General features: G+C 45.6%; 1 protein-coding gene across 5 annotated transcripts in view; it reads right to left on the reverse strand.

The window, feature by feature from the left end:
• The window catches only part of sycp1 (synaptonemal complex protein 1), a 741,816-nt gene that overhangs the window by 497,478 nt on the left and 223,023 nt on the right, over nt 1-21,315 (reverse strand). For all 5 annotated transcript variants that reach the window (XM_038820847.1, XM_038820848.1, XM_038820846.1 and 2 more), the window contains exons 13-14: nt 10,746-10,807; nt 10,514-10,630 (exon numbers count right to left, since the gene is read on the reverse strand). In XM_038820847.1, coding sequence (XP_038676775.1) covers nt 10,514-10,630; nt 10,746-10,807 — 179 coding nt within the window. The remainder of the gene's footprint in view (nt 1-10,513; nt 10,631-10,745; nt 10,808-21,315) is intronic.

Genomic DNA, 21,315 nt, shown 5'->3' on the forward strand with positions numbered 1-21,315 from the left:
GGGGGTTGGTGGCCATTTTTGAGGAGCTGTACATCCTGGAGGGAGGGGGGGGGAAGAGGTGAGGGGGCGGAGGGAAGAGAGGGATAGAAAAGGGAAAAATTTGTACAAGCTGTAGCGTTCTGTGTTGGGGAGTTTGTTTCCCGAGCTGTTTACGTTTTGCAACCTTTTGCATAAGTTTGGAATAAAATACATTTTGAAAAAACTTGGGAGCGGGAGGGGAAGGGCCTTTTCTTGCCTTGTTGCTGTATACTGGTTGATTTGGGTGTGGTATCGATGGGAGGGTTTGTTCTCTGACAGTGGCCATGACTTTTTCTTCATTCTGTTCGGATGGGGGATTTGGCGGCTATCTTGGGTGGGTCTGGTGTGGGCTTTGAGTAGTTGCTGCACAGCCCCACATGGTGGGAATGGATGACTCTGGCTGGGGACGTGGAGTAGATGGACCCCTGTTCAACTGGTCACCTGGAATATAAGGTGGCTGAACGGCCCAGTAAAAAGTTCTAGGGTGTTTGCGAATCTTAAGAGTTTCAATGCTGACGTGGTGTTTATGCAGGGGACCCATTTGCAGATTAATGTTAAAACAAGGTTTCGGAAGGGCTGGGAGACGTATTTAAGTTAGTACAGCCTAGGGGCCGCAGTTTTGGTGAATAAGAGAGTATGGTTCTCAGCAATAAAAACTTTGGTAGTCCAATCTTTCAGGGGTGGCAAAGGCACTTTTAACCTTTATGTAACAGATTGTGAGAGGTGGGAGGAGGTGTTGCGGGGAAAGATCTGTGGCAATTTTTACATCTGAGCGAGAAGAAATTGTCTTTTTTCTCTCAGGTGCATCAGATCTACTCCTAGATTGATATTTTTGTGGTGGGTAGGTCTCTCCTTCCTGGGGTGGTGTGACGGGGTATTCTCATCACGCTCCACATTTTGTGAATTTGGTGTTGGGGCCAGGTCCCCTGTGGAAATTGCCCTTAGTGTTGAATGGGGTTGCTGGGTTCTGGGGATGGGGTGGAGGTGTGTGGTTGGGAAGGGTGCTCTTTCCAGGCACCGTTGCGGACTCGATGGGCCGGGTGGCCTCCTTCTGCACTGTAAGTTCTATAAGGCAGGCCAGCAGCACAGTTCAATTCCCGTACCAGCCTCCCCGAACAGGCGCCGGAATGTGGCGACTAGGGGCTTTGCACAGTAACTTCATTTGAAGCCTACTTGTGACAATAAGCGATTTTCAAAAGGGATTCTGTGAGAGGGTATCCTCCGCCATTGGGGAGTACATTGATTTTAAAAGGGGTGAGAGTATCTCATCTTCCATGTTGAAGGAGGCTGAAGACAGTCATAAGGGGGAGATAATCTCCCATAAGGCACATAAAGAGAGGAGTGAAAATGTGGAGAGACAGGTTAGTGGATTCTATTCTTGAGGTGGACCGCGGGTACTCACTTGCCCTGACACCGGAGATGTTGGCGAGCAGGAAGAAATTAGATTTTTTGAGTGTGGGCTGCTCTCGACAGGCAAGGCGGTGCACCAGCTACGCGCTCAAGGGGTTTTAAAAATGAATATGGGGAGGCCAGCTGCCTGTTAGTACACCAGCTCAAGTGGCAGGCTGCCACCCGGGAAATAGTGCAGGTGAAGGACTTGGGTGGTAGTTTGGTCTCCACCGCAAGGAAGGTCAATGAGGCTTTTGAGGCCTTTTACCGCAGACTTCATAAGTTGGAGCCCATGGAGGATAGGTTGCCCATTACGGAAATTTTGGATGGTTGTCTATCCCAGTGGTCGAGCAAGAGGGGAGTTGGAGTCCCCATCGAGCCTATAAGAGATCATGGGCTGCTTGAGATTAATGCAGCCCGATAAGGCTCTGGGCCCGGATGGATTTCCGATAGAATTTTACAAGAAATTTTCAGGTCAGTGATCCCATTGCTGTGAGATATGTGTAATGATTCCTTGTCCCGGGGAGAGGGTGGTATTGGCAGCTACATTGGCTGAGGCATTGATTTTGAAGAAGGATAAGGATCTGCCCTATTTCATTACTAAACCAGATACTAAGCTGTTGCAAAAGGATTAGGCAATATGTTTGGAGCCCTGCCTTCTGGGAGTAATGTCAAAGGAACAGACTGGGATTTGAGTAGAACAATTGGCATGTCATGCTGCAGCTGTACAGGACCTTAGTTAGGCCACATTTGGAATATTGCGTACAATTTTGGCCGCCACACTATCAGACGAATGTAGATGCTTTGGAGACTGTACAGGAGAGAATGTTGCCTGGTCTGGTATTAGCCATGAGGAGAGGTTGGATAAACCCGGATTGTTTTAAATGGAACGAAGGAGGTTGAGGGGCGACCTGATAGAGATTCACAAAATTATGAATGGCATGATCAGAGTGGAGAGTCAGATGCTTTTTCCCAAGGTGGAAAAGTCAATTACTGGGGGACATAGCTTTAAGGTCTGAGGGAGAAAGTTTAGAGGAGATATGTGAGGCAGATGTTTTACACAGATGTGTGGAGTGCCTGGAATGCGCTGCCACGAGAGTTGGTGGGAGGAGATACAGTAGCGCTGTTTCAGAAGCATCTTGACGAATACATGAATAGGATGGGAATAGAGGGGTACAGACCCCTAAAGTGCAGAAGGTATTAGTTTAGACAGGCATCATGGTTGGCGCATGCTTGGAGGGCTGAAAGGCCTGTTCCTGTGCTATGCTGTACTTTATTAAGAGCAGGCAGCTTTTGGCCAACATACGGCGATTGCTTAATATTATTTTATCCCCTTCCATTTGCCAGAGGAGATTATTTCAATGGATGCTGAAAAGGCATTTGATAGGGTGGAATTCGAGTATCTGTTCGAGATCTTTGGAAGGTTCGTGTTTGGGCCGAGATTTATATCTTGGATCCGTCTTTTATATATGTTATGGGCCAGGGTTCAGAGAACCCCAAAGTTCATCATGGGGTTCACCTGATCCACAACTTTTAATAGATTGTGGTTATGGGGAGTACATGGGCCTACTTTACAGGTGTAGTGCAACAGAGTTAAAGTACTTTTAAATTAAAACAATGTTTATTAATGAAATCAGTTAACACTTTATAAACCCACAGTTAACAACTAACACCACCAATCATCCCACAGATACAATATTCTATTAGTAACCCTTAATCTTTCCTTGCAACGTCCATAAGACAAAAGACCCTCTTTAACACAGCATAGAACATAGAACAGTACAGCACAGAACAGGCCCTTCGGCCCTCGATGTTGTGCCGAGCAATGATCACCCTACTCAAACCCACGTATCCACCCTATACCCGTAACCCAACAACCCCCCCCTTTAACCTTAACCTTACTTTTTAGGACACTACGGGCAATTTAGCATGGCCAATCCACCTAACCCGCACATCTTTGGAGCACCCGGAGGAAACCCACGCACACACGGGGAGGACGTGCAGACTCCGCACAGACAGTGACCCAGCCGGGAACCGACCTGGGACCCTGGAGCTGTGAAGCATTTATGCTAACCACCATGCTACCGTGCTGCCCCGCAATTAGGTTTAATTTCTCTACTGAGAGCACTTATCACTTCGAAATCACCAAAAAGATATGGAGACAGTCTTTAGATTGCACAGAGATCCTTACATAGCTGCTTGGTTTCCTACAGCTACCAAGCTCTCAAAACGAAACTAAAACACACTGTAGCTGCCTGTTCCAAAAACAAAAGTGAAAGACAGGCAACCCAGCTCCAGCCACTCTCTGACATCTCTGCAGCTATCTGACAAACACCCATTTCTTAAAAGTACACCCACTACAGCTATTCGATAAACACCCATTTCTCAAAGATATTCGCATATGGCAGCACCCCCCAAGAAAAGAAAAAAACCCATCAACTTCAAGATGGTTTCATTTTTCACCTTTTCACTTTCCTTTCAGGAATATGGAGAGTGAATATACTTTTTTTTAACAAAACAAAACACGCAAACATTTAATAATAACATAGTTCACTTTAGTACTTCCTCCAACTGGACGTGCTTCTTTTCATCACATTTATGACAAAGCATCGGCTATCACGTTTTCTCGTCCTGCCACATGTATGATTTTTAAGTGAAATGGCTGTAAAAGTAAACTCAATCAAAACAGTCTTGCATTATTATTCTGGAATCGCTCCAAAAATGTCAGTGGATTATAATCAGTATATACAATTGTGTCAGACGGATTGCTGGTCACATAAATGTGGAAATGTGAAATCCCAGCAGCAAGCTCAAAGTCTCCTTCTCAATCTTTGAGTACCTCTTCTGGTGAGAATTTAATTTCTTTGAAAAATAACTAATAGGCCATTCTAGTCCTTCATCGTCGTCTTGTAGAAGCACCGCACGTACGCCCATATCACTCGCATCAACAGCCACTTTGAATGGTTTTGTATAATTTGGGATGGCTAACACAGGAGCAGCAGTTAACACAGCTTTCAGGCAGTTGAATGCCCATTGACACTTTGCTGTCCACTTACATGTGCAACGCTTCTTTAGAAAGTCTGTCAGTGGAGCAACCACATTGATAAAGTTCGGCACAAACTTCCAGTAGAATCCACTCATGCCAAGAAATCGCATTATTTCCTTTTGTGTCGAGGGTATCGGAAACTTCCCAGTAACTTTTGTTTTCACATCCCCTGGGACCATTTGACCCTGTCCGATTGTATGGCCAAGGAAAGTGACTTGGGCTTTTCCAAATTCACTTTTGGCTAGGTTTACCACCAAACCCACCTCCTGAAGTCAATTGAATAACTCCATAAGATGCTTTAAATGTTCTTTCCATGTCTGGCTGAAAATTTCCAGATCGTCGATGTCTACCGCACAATTGGGTAATCCTGAAACAACTTTGTTAGTTAACCTTTAAAATGTGGCTGGGGCATTTTTCATGCCAAATGGCATAACTTTGAATTGGTATACACCATCTGGAGTCACAAAAGCTGAAATCCCCTTTGCCCTTTCGGGTAAAGGTACATGCATGTAACCTTTAAGTAAATAGTTTGGAAATAAAAGCTGATTGTCCCACTTTCTCAATGCAATCCTCCAAACGCGGGATACGATAAGAGTCCATTCTTGTAACTGCATTAACCTTTCTATAGTCTACACACAACCGTTGGGTACCGTCTGGTTTAGGTACCATCACTATGGGTAAGCTCATTGGCTGAAACCAACTTCAATTATACCTGTTTTGAGCATACTTTCAATTCCCTTGTTGACCTGAGCCATTTTAGTGCTTCCCAATATATCTCCACAAACTTGCCAATGTGATATCAATAACACTTTCAGGTCAGTTCGTCTTTCCTCTGGAAGGTAACTCAACAATTTATCCCTATTATTAAGAACATCCTCGTTTTCCAATTTAACTTGAGGTGTGTCAAATTCAAAGTCATCTGGATTTGGTTCGTCACTTTGAGTTAGAATCCTTAAAACCTCCTCCTTTTGCTGCCCTTCCCTTTCAAAGTACCTTTTAAGCGTATTCACATGATACACTCGGTGAGTTTTCCTTCTATCTGGTGTTCGTACCACATAATTCACCTCACTTAATTTCCTTTCAATCTCATAAGGTCCACAAAACTTTGCTTTTAAAGTTTCACCTACCACTGGTAACAATACTAAAACTTTATCTCCACAAGCAAAACTATGAACATTGTATTTCTTGTCTGCTACCTGTGTCATCACATGTGCAATTTTTAAATGCTGTCTAGCCAATTCACCTGCTCTATTTAATCGTTCCCTAAAATTTGACACGTAATCCAATACTGTAAGTTCCGATTTCTCACTCACCAATTTTTCCTTAATCAATTTAAGTGGTCCTCTGACCTCATGAACAAAAATTAGTTCAAAAGAACTGAATTTGGTTGACTCATTCGGTGCATCTCTAATTGCAAACAGTGCGAATGGAATTCATTTATCCCAATCCTCTGGATAATCGTGATAACAAGCCCTCAACATTGTCTTTAATGTCTGATGCCACCTTTCTAACGCTCCCTGCGATTCTGGATGGTACGCAGTTGATTTAAATTGTTTTATACCTAAGCTATCCATAACTTCTTTGAATAATTTTGAGGTAAATTTTGATCCTTGATCCGATTGTATTTCTGTGGGTAGTCCATATCTTGTAAAGAATTTAAGTAACTCCTCCACATTCTTTTTAGCTGTAATATGCGTACTGGAATGGCCTCTGGAAACCTAGTAGACACACCAATTGTAGTCAAAAGATATTGATTCCCACTTTTCGTTTTAGGAAGCAATCCTACGCAATCAATTAAGACCCTTGGAAAAGGTTCCTCAAATGGTGGAATGGGTATTAAGGTGCTGGTTTTATCGCTGCTTGAGGTTTCCCTATCACTTTACATGTATCGACATGGTCGACAAAATGTAACTACATCTTTATGTAGTCCAGGCCAATAAAAATGTTTGGGATTTTAGCTTGAATGTTCCTTAGTCCCAAATGATCTACCACTGGTACCTTATCTGCTACTCGCAAAACCTCTTTTCTATACTCTACCAGCAATATTACTTGTAAAAGGTTCCTCAAATGCTGGAATGCGTATTAAGGGTGCTGGTTTTGTTACTGCTTGAGGTTTCTCTATCACTTGACATGTGTGACATGATTGACAAAATCTAACTACATCTTTATGTAGTCCAGGCCAATAAAAATGTGTTTTGTATTTTAGCTTGAGTTGTCCTTATTCCCAAATAACCTCACACTGGTACCTCATGTGCAACACCTCCTTTCTATACCAGACCGGCAATACTACTTGATGAATTTCTGCCTACTTTTCATCCGCCTGCATATGTAAAGGTCTCCATTTTCTCATCAAGACATCACTTTTACGGTAATAACATTCTGGTATACACACAGATTCCTCTTCCGTGTATGCTTTCTGATACATCCGTTTTATTTCTATATCTTTCTGTTGTAACTCCGACAATTTTCCTTAGCTTATATAATGGAACACTACTCTTCTCACCCTACATTCCACATATTACCACCTTTTCTAGCAATATTCTCCCCACACTACATAATTTCTCATCTCTTACCATTAAAGATTGACTAGCTGCTGAATCTCTCAAAATTGTGACTTCTTTACCTGTTCCTTCTTATCCACGAGTAAACTTTACTCACATACGTAAATTATTTAAAGAGATCTGGCACCTTCTGATCAATCACCTCTTGATCGGGCTGTGTAATCTTTTGCACCTCCTTCGCTTCACTTGGGCTTTCCTTTACCACTTTAACAAACCCCACTGTCTTATCCTGTTTTACCACATCAGACTTCCCAGTACTTTTCTTCAACCACCAACACTCTGACTTTACAAGGCCCAGTTCATTACAGTGAAAACATTCGTAACATTTCATTTCTCTTCCACCCTCCTGGATTTCTTTTTTAATCTGAGGTACACTCTCCTTATTATAATCCCATCAAATCTCCTTTACCTCTAACACTTGAATATTTCTCTTTTCCACAGTTTCTATCCCTCACAGGCAGAAACTGATGTAACAAACCAAGCTTTGATTGATGAACTAACTCTTAATCATCTGCCATTTCTGCTGCTAACCTTGCAATTTTAACCCTCTGCTCTCCACATGAGTTCTCACTACATCAGTCTTTAGATTGCAGAGAGATCCTTACATAGCTGCTTGCTTTTCCTGCAGCTATCCAACTCTCAAAATGAAACGAAAACACACTGTAGCTTCCTGCTCAAAAACAAAAGTGAAAGGCAGACAGCCCAGCTTCATCCACTCTCTGACATCACTGCAGCTATCTAACAAACAGCCATTTCTTAAAGGCACACCCACTATAGCTATTCGATAAACACCCATTTCTTACAGGTACTCGCACATGACATACAGAACTCCCACGAGTGTTCACACAAATGTCCTAAGCTTGGATTATTTCCAATTAAATAGAGCAGGGTTGCCCATTGTCCACCCCCATGGTTTGCCTTGGCAACTGAGCGCTGGCAATAGCATTGAGGTCATCAACAAGGTGGAGGTGAATAGAGAAAATAATCTGCTATTGTTCATAACGAACCCACTCTCCAATGTAGATGAAATAATGAAGTTACTTCGGAGTTTTGGCTCCTTCTTGGGGTATATGTTGAATCTGGACAAAAGCAAATATTTGCCGGTGAATTCCCCAGGATGGGGTGCCGATTTGTGGATGTTGCCTTTTCCCTAGACCAGGGCTAACTTGTGTTATGGGAATCCAGATGGCCACTACTGGGTCTCACTGGATAAACTTAATTTTAATAACCTGCTGAATGCGGTTAAGTCCGACTTTAAGAAGTGGGACAACCTCCCTCTGTCATTGGTGGGCAGGGTCCACTCAGTCAAAATGAATGTCCTTCCAATGTTTTTGTTTTAACATCTTCTGGGTTTCCTTCCCAAATCTTTCTTTATGAAGGTGAATAAATTGATTTCTTCCTTTATTTGGGCGGGAAAGGCCCCACACATTCTTTCTCCCTTATAAAGTGTTAACTGGTTTCATAAAGGGAGCGGTGCAGGAGGGTTGAGTGTTGGGACCCTGTGAGATGGCTATGAGTGAGTTTCCACTGGAAGTGTGATAGGTGTGTTAATGGGTTCAGGGTGCGTGGAGACACATGTGACGGATGACTTACCCTGGCTGAATGAAGAAAGCCTTCCTCTTCTTCCTGAACAGAATTTCAGTCCTCTTATGTAGAGCTGGCACTCATTCACGCTGCCACCACCTCCCATACGTGGTTGGTGAACTTCCTGGCAAGCCGTCTGCCTGTGTGAGGGTAGCAGATGTTACGCCTCTGCTACACCCATTCAACACCTTCGTCAGAGCTCCCTCCGAGCATGATGGTGCTGTCTTCCTAGCTGCCATTACTCTGCTTAGATTTGGAAGAAGTGCTGGAGGCATTTAAAAAGTGCGCTCCCCTGATTGCTGAGATCAACAGGTGCCAGGGTGAGTGACTCAGAGGCAGGATAACCATGGCATAAAAGTCATTGAAAATTTTTGAAGTGGTTGAAGGTACAACGATTTTTCTCGTCGACGACACCAGTGGGATCCTCTCTGGTTACCTCGCTGAAACCAACACTTTGAAAAAATATTGGAAGATTCCACTCTCGCTGTTAATTAAAAATCCCCGATGATCCAGTAGCCTTCCGACAAGATCCCATTATTTATTTTTTGATACCCTGTCCTACTACATGGTTTCTCTTAAGTGGCCTGAACATCACTCCCATAAGTGACTTCTTGACTCTATCTTTCCTCATGGCTACCCAAACCGCTTCAATACCTTGATTTTCTGAACTAAGGTTAACCCGCTCCAGAGTGCTCATATTGGGCGCGATTCTCCGAAACGGAGAGAAACAGCCGACGCCGGAGTGAAACACGGAGTGTTTCACTCCGGCGTCGGAGGCCGCTCCTCGCCCCCTATTCTCTCCGCTAGGAGCGGCGGTGCGTGAATCTCGGGCGCCGGGCCTTTACGCTTGCGTCAAAGCGGCGCGCCGAGAATGACGCGGCCGGTGGCGCCTAAGTGACGTCAGCCGCGCATGCGCAGATTGGCCGGCTCCAACACGCGCATGCACAGTTGCTGTCGTCCCCTCCGCTGCCCCGCAAGACATGGCGGCTTGATCTTGCGGGGCGGCGGAGGGAAAAGAGTGCATCTTTTAGAGACGCCGGCCCGACGATCGGTGGCCACCGATCGCGGGCCAGACAACTGATGAGCACGCCCGTGGTGCTCGATCCTCTCTCCGCCCCCCACAGGCCCCACACTTACCTGTTGCGCGATGTTCACGCCGGCAGCGACCAGGTGTGGTTGACGCCGGCGTGAACCGGTCGGGGTCGTCAGGCCGCTCTGCCCATTCGGGCCGGAGAATCGCCGGTCGCCGTTTTTCACAGCGACCGCCGATTCTCCGAGCGGCGTATCGCGTTGGGGGCGGGGGGGGAGAATCACTGGGGGTGCCAGGGCAGCATGTTGTGCTTCGCCTGGGCCTCCCGCATTTCTCCCCCCCCCCCCCCCGGCGTAGGGAGCAGAGAATCGCGGCCATTATCTTTAATTAACAGAGCCAACCCTCCACCTATTCTGAGGTTACAGTCCTTACTAAATATCACATACCCTTCAATGTTCAGGTCCCAATCTCTGACATTCTGTGGCCATGTCTCTGGAATGGATATCTCTAAAGCAGATTACTTTTCAAGACAATGCAGGTTTTTCCTGACCACTATGACTGATAATGGCTTTTCAGTCCAGATTCTATTCAATTAACTGGATTTAAATTCCCCAGCCATGATGGGGTTTGAACTTATTTCTCTGGATCATTCAGCTTGGTGACTAAATTAGTAATCTAGTAACATAATCGCTTTAGATCATATTTTGTTAATTCCTTTTTAAGATAGGAAGATGCGCAATATTATTACATGGATTTATGATAATACTCTTTGCCAGCCGGCTCAATATCCCCAATTCCATTGCACTTTAATCCTTGAGCAATAGCATACCTGATATTTTACTGCTCAAATTCTAGTGACACATAGATATAGAAATGGAAACTAACATGTAAATCATTCTGTATTTTCTTTGCTGATTCCAAGTCTTCAAAATATTTCCCTCTCTCTAATTTTTCACTTGTCAGTTCTTCTTCTAATTTATCTTGACTTTTTGTTTTCTCTTTCTAAAATATTAATCAAAAGAATTCAAAATTAAATTGATAGGCATTTAACTTTGCAACCACAAAATTAAAAGCTTTACTTCTGAGAATAATATTGCAAAGTTATTTTAAAAATTACCAAAGCCTCTGTTAGCTGGTTAATCTTCAATTCATTTTCAATATTAAATTGTTCCAATTCCACTGCAAAGAAAAATGTGATTTATTTTTAATGATATAAAAATATAAAATTTTCAATTCAAACATCAGAATAGTTTTGTGTTGTCAGAAAACATGGAACTATTATATTTGTTTCCCTCATCATTATTTATATCGTGAACAGATGGGGCATGTGCACTGATCCATGTTACAACCCCTTTGAGGGCCAAGGACTGTGCTCCATACATTTACTCCCTTACACAGCTGAGTATGAACTCCCCCAGTAATTGGGGTGGGGTATAAAAATCCTGACCTGGGTGCAGGTCAGGGAGGGTGCCTCCTCGGGAGAGGAGTTATAGTTTTGTTATTTAGTATGGACCGTATTAAACCTGTTGTTCATTTCTACACTACTGTGCATTCCTGTTGTCTCTCCTGTTCGGGTTCTGCACTGGCAACAAGGGTGAAGTGGAGCTGCCTCTGCCACCGTTCATTAAATCGTCGACCCAATTCATCCAGGTCCCCACTCTGAATGGTGAGATGCTGCACATGGGGAAACTTGAACAGTTCGATGCTGGTACCAATGACTAGACCCAGTATGTGTGTGTGTGTGTGTGTGGGGGGGATGCAATATTTTTTTTCAATTGAACGCTATCGTTGGGGGTGAACGACAGACTGTCATCCTGCTGACTGCAGTCAGGGGACCCACCCATGCGCTCATCAAGAGACTCTCGCACATGGACAGGCTTTTGCCGCATTGGTCACCCAGGTCGAGGCACATCTTAAACGGCAAACCCGATAATGGTCCGCCGGTTCCGTTTGCACATGGCCTCGTGAGCCCAAGGAGAATCAAATGGCAAATGTTTGGCAGGTTTAAGGACGCTTGTCCTCTCATGTGAGTTTGGGGTTGCACTGTCCGAATCCTTGCAGGACTGTTGCGTCTGTGGGCTAGGAGACCCCGATACCCAAAGGAAACTCCTTACAGAGGCCACATAACCCTCCATCACTATTTCCCGGAAGAGAGGGTGACATCTAGGAGTTACAGAGCTTGTTGATCCTGAAGCCCAGTCGCAAAGCATCCACTGACCGACTAATGTTGTGGGCCACAGGTTTAGAAAATACCAAAGTATATCATGGTGTTCACCTGACCCACAACTGTTATAGATTTTGGTAATGAAGAGCATAAGGGCCTATCTTTCAGGTGTTATTCAACAGAGGCCTGAAGCACTTTAAATCAAAAACAAAGTTTATTCTACGAATTCAGTTAACATTTCTGTAAACACACAGTAAGCATTTTTATCAACTACAAACATAAATACCCCACACAGTTACAGTTCTCTATATATATATATATAAAACCCTTAATAACTTCCCTTTCAACTGTTTCGATTTGATAACAACATCCAATAAACCAGACAAACGCTTTTTACCAAAACAGTAGGTTTGAATTCTTTACAGAAAACAGTTATCACTTTTAAATTATCAAGTTATCTGGGCACCTTTTAGCATGCAGAAAGAGAGAGAGACAATGGAAGCCTTCATTTGTCTGAATCCAGCTTTCAACAGTGTAAAACAAAAGTAAAACTCAGAGCCACAGCAAGCTCCCAGCTCAAAACGCAAGTAAAAGCCAGACCACAGCTCAGCTCCAGCCACACAATGGCAGCACTGAAGCCATGTGATATTACAGAACATTTCTTAAAAGGGCACTCTCATGACACCACCCACTCCCAAACCCAAACAGCGCGAGCTTCTGAAAAACAGGAACAACCGCATACGCAAGGACGTCGCTATGGTGCACCCGAGTGCAACCAGGATGATTCCCTTGAAATGGAACATGAAGCTGGTGGCCGCAGGCTGGGAGCCACGAACAGGGCCGGGACGATGAACAAGGCTGTGATGGCGTCATTCCCTGCCGAAACCTAGGCATGACCGCTTCCCCCCCACCCCCCGAGGCCAAACATACTATGTTGAAGACCAGGAGGAGGAGTACCAGCAGTTGCACTGCGTTGCAGCCCCCAGCGTTGCACCCATCCGATTGCATTAAAGGTGAATGGTCTTCCCATTGAAATAGGGCTCGATACCGGAGCAGCAGTCTCGGTGATCAGCCTCCGGTCATTTGCCATGAGGTTGTAGGTCAGATAGACTTCATAATATACTTTGGAGTTTCGAAGCACTGGCCCATAACAAAACAGAACACCTCATAAGAGCTCTGAGGAGAACACCAGCAATGCGTCCTGCACCTTTCACCAATGCAGAGACACACATCAAAGTGGCCCCATTAGTGAACAGGCGTTCAGGGCACTATCTCGTGAGCACCACACAGCTTCTGATGCACATCAGGTGGAGGCAGGGAAATTTAAGGGTGACGGCAGTTGGAGGTCTACTGGATCCCCGGACTCAGCTGTGTCCCAGCCAGATGTCAAGCCTCTGGACCAGGTTCTCCTAGAGCTGATGCAGAACGCGAGGTCACTGTCATGACATTCAGAAGAGAGTGTCAGCGACAGTCCAGCGACTTCAAGGCTGCTTAGAGGAGTCCCAAAGTCTTCAGGCGTAGGAGATGGTGCCGGCTTTGCTCGGCACCCAGCAGGGAGCGACCACAGTGGATACACTGGAGCACAATATCCATGCTTTGAGTGGTGGTGTCCAAGGCATTGCTCGGTCTGTGGCAACCATGGTGCAGACTATGGTAAGCCTCCAGGACTGGCAGTGCCAAATGACTCAAAGGCTTCTGAAGCTACTCCAGCTGACCCTCCATCCCATGAAGTCAGCCAAGGGGCAGCCTGAGGGAGGAAGGCCTGCCACCAAGGAGACAAAGGCGGTCTCCAATTCTTCTGAACTCCCCCGTCCTGTCACCAGCGGCACTGGGCAGAACAGGTTGGCACTGTGATGCCTGTGACACCGGTAAGTCGGCCAGGGGCCTCCGGATCCAGGCTCTCCAGAGGACATCCGCCAACGGCATGAAAAGCCAGAGGGCACGGAAAGCAGTAGCTGCCTTCACCTCTGCTTTGCATCCTGGGGAGACACCTATACGTAGCAGTAGACCACAGAGGATTAAGAGTGAGGACCATTGAGTGGACACGGGTTAGGTCACTATCTGTAGCTAGGGGGAATGCAAATTTGTTCACCATTAAAAATTTTCGCACCTGATACATGTGAAGCTTCTGCCACTTTAATTTTCACAGCAGGCCTGCCCGCATCACCACCTGCTGTTCCCCCATGCAACCCCTCCCCAACCCCCACAACGCTACAGTGATCAAAGATCTAAGCCCCCGAAGCAGACTCCGACATGACGACGGTTGTGAGCATGCTGTCAGCAGGAAGACAGGAGTCAGACTTAATCAGAGCCTGAGGAGCACCAAAGCTTTTCTCAAAGTGAGTGATCATCACTATCCTACCTTGTATAGGGACCCCGCTGACAGTGCCAACACAGGCCCAACACCCTGGAGTGATGTTACATAGACCCTTGGAACGGGAACAGGGTAGTTGCGGAAGGTGAGTTGTGATGGGTGGGGGTGTTGAGCTGATGGACACGTCATTTCAGGAGAATCTGGAGGCGATGAGGTAATCCTGGCAAGTCGGGCTATTGCCACCTATTGTCCTCTATCCTCCAGCTCCTAATTGGGCTTATTCTCCAACCCTTCCTGGTCCACCGCTTCTTCCTTAAACAAGGCCACATGTCCCTTCCCCTCCTGTTCCATCATATCACCCCATTGTTATGCCAGATTGTAGAGAGCATAGCAGACCACCACAAAGCAGGAGATCATCTGGGAGCTGTACTGTAGAGCCCCGCCAGAATCGCCCAGGCATCAGAACCGCATTTTCAGCAACCCAATGCACAGTTCCATGATCGCATGGGTAACAGTTCAGGGGCATGAAGTGTTCTCACAATGAACAAGGCTAATCCCTGCTTTGAAATAGCCTTCAGGTAAGAAGTTAGAGGCTTCTTACAGTCAAAGAGGGTGAAATTGACTTTCATGAGAGACACTACAGCATGGCTCTGTCCTGGAAGTTTGGTAGGGCAGATAGGCTGCTGATGTGGTTGCCCCTGTTAGGAGTCTCCACAATTTTTAAAAGAGGCTCGAAGGCCTCACAGATGGAAAGCCACTCACACCCCCATCCCAACCTGGATCCTTCTAACCCACCCGAACACTGAGGCAGCAGCTCCGGCGGCCATGAACTTCATGCCGGCAACTCACCTCCTCACTTCCCCTCAATTGCCACTGCGCTAGCTTTTCATTTTGGTAGGAGTACGAAAAGATTCCCACGTGACTTCTCACTGGGGTGTTGGGTGACTCGGAGAAGGCTGCTGCATTCAACTTCAATCTCGCTAATCAGATTGAAATGAATGCAAATGAGGTTTAATAAGCTTGTCACATTTTTGGTCCGGAACTCGCCATCAGGAGTGGACCTGGTGAATTACAAAATGGTTCGCGTCCAGCGCAAATCTCGATTTTGGCCCGGCACGTCCAGATCAGAATTGTGCGCATTATATTGAATCTTTATATTGAATTATATGACAAGGTATATTTTGGTGTGCAACCGAACGTTGCGCAGAAATCTTATCCTATATTTTCTCTGGCTGATTGAGCAACAGCGGCAGCTACATTAAAAAAATTCTCTTGAAATGTATGGGGGATGCATCATCCTATTAAGAAAATATTTTGCCATTCCTTAAGAGGGAGAAAGTTGATATAGTTTTGGTGCAGAACATTAGTTTAGATGACAAGGAACACTTAAAGTTGAGGCGGGACTGGATGGGGCAGGATTTTTCACTTTGTATATCGACCATTCGTCAGGACGTAGAAGTATTAGTCAACAAAAATGTGCCTATCAAAATAGAGAACTGTGTAAATTATAGGCCGGTTAGTCTTACTTCAGTGATCGGTAAGTTAATGGAAAAGGTCCTGATGGATAGGATTTATGACTATTTGGAAAGATGCAGCTTAATCTGGGATAGTCAACATTGATTCGTGAAGGGAAGTCTTGCCTCACAAATTTGATTGAATTCTTTGAGGACGTAACTAAGTGTGTAGATGAAGGTACAGCAGTTGATGTCATATACATGGATTTTAGTAAGGCATTTGATAAGGTTCTCCATGGTCGGCTCATGAAGAAAGTAAGGTGTGGGATAGGGGGAAATTTGGCCAATTGGATAAGTAACTGGCTATCACATAGAAGACAGAGGGTGGTGGTGGATGGAAAATTTTCAGACTGGAGACCAGTTGCCAGCGGTGTACCACAGGAATTAGTGCTGGGTACTCTGCTATAGGAGGGGGCTGAAGGGTGGGTCAGTAAATTTGCTGATGACACCAAGATTGGTGGAGTAGTGGATCAGGTGGAGGGCTGTTGTAGGCTGCAAAGAGACATTGATAGAATGCAGAGCTGGGCCGAAAAATGGCAGATGGAGTTTAACCCTGATGAGTGCGAGGTGATTCATTTTGGTAGGAAAAATCTGAATGCAGGGTCAACGGCAGGGTTCTGAGGAATGTGGAGGAACAGAGAGATCTTGAGGTTCATGTCCACAGATTTCTGAAGGTTGCCACTCAAGTGTATAGAACCGTGAAGAAGGCTTATAGTGTGTTAGCGTTTATTAACAGGGGGCTTGAGTTTAAGAGCCGTGGGGTTATGCTGCAACTGTACATGACCCTGGTGAGACCACATTTGGAGTATTGTGTGCAGTTCTGGTCACCTTACTATAGGAAGGATGTGGAAGCATTGGAAAGGGTGCAAAGGAGTTTTACCAGGATGCTGCCTGGTTTGGAGGGTAGGTCTTATGAGGAAAAGTTGAGGGATATGGGCTTTTCTCTTTGGAGCGGAGGAGGATGAGAGGCGACTTAATAGAGGTTTAAAAGATGATGAGGGGGATAGATAGAGTGGACGTTCAGAGACTATTTCCTCGGGTAGATGTAGCTGTTACAAGGGGGCATAGCTATACGATTCAGGGTGGGAGATATAGGAGGGATGTCCGAGGTAGGTTCTTTACTCAGAGAGTGGTTAGGGTGTGGAATGGACTGCCTGCTGTGATAGTGGAGTCAGACACTTTAGGAACTTTCAAGCGGTTATTGGATAGGCACATGGAGCACACCAGAATGACAGGGAGTGGGATAGCTTGATCTTGGCTTCGGACAAGGCTCGGCACAACATCGAGGGCCGAAGGGCTTGTTCTGTGCTGTATTGTTCTATGTTCTAAGGGGGAGGGGGGGTAGATATGTGATTGTCAAGAGGCTTTTATGAATGCGCATGGTCAGGCCAGCACGGTGGCACAGTGGGCTAGCCCTGCTGCCTCATGGCGCCGAGATTCCAGGTTCGATCCCGGTTCTAGGTCACTGTCCGTGTGGAGTTTGCACATTCTCCCCGTGTTTGCGTGGGTTTCGCCCCCACAACCCAAAGATGTGCAGGCTAGGTGAATTGGCCACGTTAAATTGCTCCTTAATTGGAAAAAATGAATTGGGTACTCTAAATTCATTTTTACAAAAATTTTAAACAATGAATGCGTATGGTCCTCCAAACTTCTCCGCTTTTTTGTTACTAAAGCATCGGTTTATTCAACTTTAATTACCAGCTTAATACCTCGATGGACAAACCTCCTGTGACCAGAAATCCCCTTAATCCAAGAGGTAAGGTCGCAAGTGTTAGTTTGCGATGAGGTGGGGCACTTAGTTGCAAGGAGTAGACGTAATCCAAGTGATAACAAATTTATTTGTTTTCCTGCTCCTCATTAACGTCAACTTAAAATTGACTATTTCTTTATCACAAGAGCATTTCTGCATTTTGTGGCCTCCTGCCTGCTCTATGTCTGTAGTGATTTCCAATGCTGGCCACGGAGATTCAACACATCTCTGCTCAGGTATAATTCTTTTACCACATATTTTAAGATGGAATTTGATCTCTTCTACTCAGTCAATTCTAGGTGCATCATTTCTTGTCCTGTCAGTGGTTCCCATTCCTCTGTCAGTTCGTTCAGTGTCGCTAGTCTGTTTCCTGTGTAGAAGCCGCTAACTGTCAGCGTTCTCCCGTCCTGTCTCTATTTTTTAAAGGTGGTGTCTACCGTCTACTGCGGAAGCCTGTGGTTTCGGCAGATGGGGGCCATTGGGGACATCTTGGTCAGTCCAAAGTGTTGCCTCAATTGGTTCCACGTTTTCAGTGTGGTGACTACCACTGGGCTGGGTGTATTTTGTTGGTAGGGGGTAGTGCTGCCGTGGCTAGGGCCCAACGGGTTGTCCTCCTGCAGGAGGCCTCCTCATTCCGCACCCACTACGAGTTAGGTTCGTGTACCCTTCCCCTCACACTCTGCGCCTAGTATTGCAGGTTTGATAGCGCCAGGCCACCCTTGATTTTGCTCCTTTGCAGTGTTAGTTGGGGACTCTTGATTGTTACCCCCCACACAAACGTCATGATTAAGCTGTCTACGCTATGGAAGGCCTTGGGGATGAAGATCGGTATAGATCTTAACAGGAAGAGGAACCTCGACAACACGTTCATTTTGATCGTCTGCATTCTCCCTGCCAGGGAGAGTGGAAGCTTGTCCCACCATCGCAGGTCGTTTTTGAATCCATCAGACTTGTCAGGTTCCACTGGCGGATCTGTGACCATTCTCTGGCTATCGGAATCCCCAGGTATCGGAATTTATTTTGGGCTATTTTAAAAGGGAGCACCTCCAGCACTGTCCTTCCCCCATTTGGGTTCACCGGGAATGTCTCGCTCTTGCCCAGGTTGAGCTTGTAACCCGAGAAGGTTCCAAACTATTTCAGGATCTGCATAATTGCTTTCAGTCCTTCTTGTGGCTGAGATGTATAGGAGCAGGTCATCCACATCGAGTGAAAATCTGTACACTCGGTCTCCCCTTTGGATGCCCTTCCAGCTTTTTGCGTCCACCAGTTATCGGCACGGGTTTGATTGCTAGGGCAAACAGAGTGGGGACAGTGGACATCCCTGCCTTGTGCCTCTGTGCAGCTGGACGAATTCAGAGCTGGTGGTATTGGTTCGAATGCACACCTTGGGGGGCGTTGTACAGGAGGTTCGCCCAGGCGTTGAATCCTGCTCCTCGTCCAAACTGTTCGAGTACCTCGAGGAGGTACTTCCATTCGACTCTGTCAAAGGCGTTTTCTGCGTCCAGGGAGACGATTACCTCCGGTGTTCTCTCCGGAGGAGGGGGACGGGGGACGCTGCATGGAACTGATGCTCTCGATGATTTCTGTCAGATGAAATGAAATGCACAGAAAATCGCTTATTGTCACAAGTAGGCTTCAAATGAAGTTACTGTGAAAAGCCCTTAGTCGCCACATTACGGCACCTGTTCGGGGAGGCTGGTACGGGAGTTAAACTGTGCTGCTGGCCTGCCTTGGTCTGCTTTCCAAGCCAGCGTTTTGGCCCTGCACTACACCAGCCCCTGATCTATTGGTGCTTACAGTTCCCGCTGCCTGTCTTCCCCCACAACTGGCATCTCCAATCCGTTGAACATAAGAACATAAGAACTAGGAGCAGGAGTAGGCCATCTGGCCCCTCGAGCCTGCTCCGCCATTCAATTAGATCATGGCTGATCTTTTGTGGACTCAGCTCCACTTTCCGGCCCGAACACCATAACCCTTAATCCCTTTATTCTTCAAAAAACTATCTATCTTTACCTTAAAAACATGTAATGAAGGAGCCTCAACTGCTTCACTGGGCAAGGAATTCCATAGATTCACAACCCTTTGGGTGAAGAAGTTCCTCCTAAACTCAGTCCTAAATCTACTTCCCCTTATTTTGAGGCTATGCCCCCTAGTTCTGCTGTCACCCGCCAGTGGAAACAACCTGCCCGCATCTATCCTATCTATTCCCTTCATAATTTTAAATGTTTCTATAAGATCCCCCCTCATCCTTCTAAATTCCAACGAGTACAGTCCCAGTCTACTCAACCTCTCCTCATAATCCAACCCCTTCAGCTCTGGGATTAACCTAGTGAATCTCCTCGGCACACCCTCCAGCGCCAGTACGTCCTTTCTCAAGTAAGGAGACCAAAACTGAACACAATACTCCAGGTGTGGCCGCACTAACACCTTATACAATTGCAACATAACCTCCCTAGTCTTAAACTCCATCCCTCTAGCAATGAAGGACAAAATTCCATTTGCCTTCTTAATCACCTGTTGCACTTGTAAACCAACCTTCTGTGACTCATGCACTAGCACACCCAAGTCTCTCTGAACAGCGGCATGCTTTAATATTTTATCGTTTAAATAATAATCCCGTTTGCTGTTATTACTACCAAAATGGATAACCTCACATTTGTCAACATTGTATTCCATCTGCCAGACCCGAGCCCATTCACTTAACCTATCCAAATCCCTCTGCAGACTTCCAGTATCCTCTTCACTTTTCGCTTTACCACTCATCTTAGTGTCATCTGCAAACTTGGACACATTGCCCTTGGTCCCCAACTCCAAATCATCAATGTAAATTGTGAACAATTGTGGGCCCAACACGGATCCCTGAGGGACACCACTAGCTACTGATTGCCAACCAGAGAAACACCCATTTATCCCAACTCTTTGCTTTCTATTAATTAACCAATCCTCTATCCATGCTACTACTTTACCCTTAATGCCATGCATCTTTATCTTATGCAGCAACCTTTTGTGTGGCACCTTGTCAAAGACTTTCTGGAAATCCAGATATACCACATCCATCGGCTCCCCGTTATCTACTGCACTGGTAATGTCCTCAAAAAATTCCACTAAATTAGTTAGGCATGACCTGCCTTTTACGAACCCATGCTGCGTCTGCCCAATGGGACAATTTCTATCCAGATGCCTCGCAATTTCTTCCTTGATGATAGATTCCAGCATCTTCCCTATTACCGAAGTTAAACTCACTGGCCTATAATTTCCTGCTTTCTGCCTACCTCCTTTTTTAAACAGTGGCGTCACGTTTGCTAATTTCCAATCCACCGGGACCACCCCAGAATCTAGTGAATTTCGGTAAATTATCACTAGTGCATCTGCAATTTCCCTAGCCATCTCTTTTAGCACTCTGGGATGCATTCCATCAGGGCCAGGAGACTTGTCTACCTTTAGCCCCATTAGCTTGCCCATCACTCCCTCCTTAGTGATAACAATCCTCTCAAGGTCCTCACCTGTCATAGCCTAATTTCTATCAGTTGCTGGCATGTTATTTGTGTCTTCCACTGTGAAGACCGACCCAAATAACCTGTTCAGTTCCTCAGCCATTTCCTCATTTCCCATTATTAAAACTCCCTTCTCATCCTCTAAAGGACCAATATTTACCTTAGCCACTCTTTTTTGTCTTATATATTTGTAAAACCTTTTACTGTCTGTTTTTATATTCTGAGCAAGTTTACTCTCATACTCTATCTTACTCTTCTTTATAGCTTTTTTAGTAGCTTTCTGTTGCCCCCTAAAGATTTCCCAGTCCTCTAATCTCCCAGCAATCTTTGCCACTTTATATGCTTTTTCCTTCAATTTGATACTCTCCCTTATTTCCTTAGATATTCACGGTCGATTTTCCCTCTTTCTTCCGTCCTTCCTTTTTGTTGGTATAAACCTTTGCTGAGCACT

This window comes from Scyliorhinus canicula, chromosome 15 (genome assembly GCF_902713615.1).
Source record: "Scyliorhinus canicula chromosome 15, sScyCan1.1, whole genome shotgun sequence".
Lineage (NCBI taxonomy): Eukaryota > Metazoa > Chordata > Chondrichthyes > Carcharhiniformes > Scyliorhinidae > Scyliorhinus > Scyliorhinus canicula.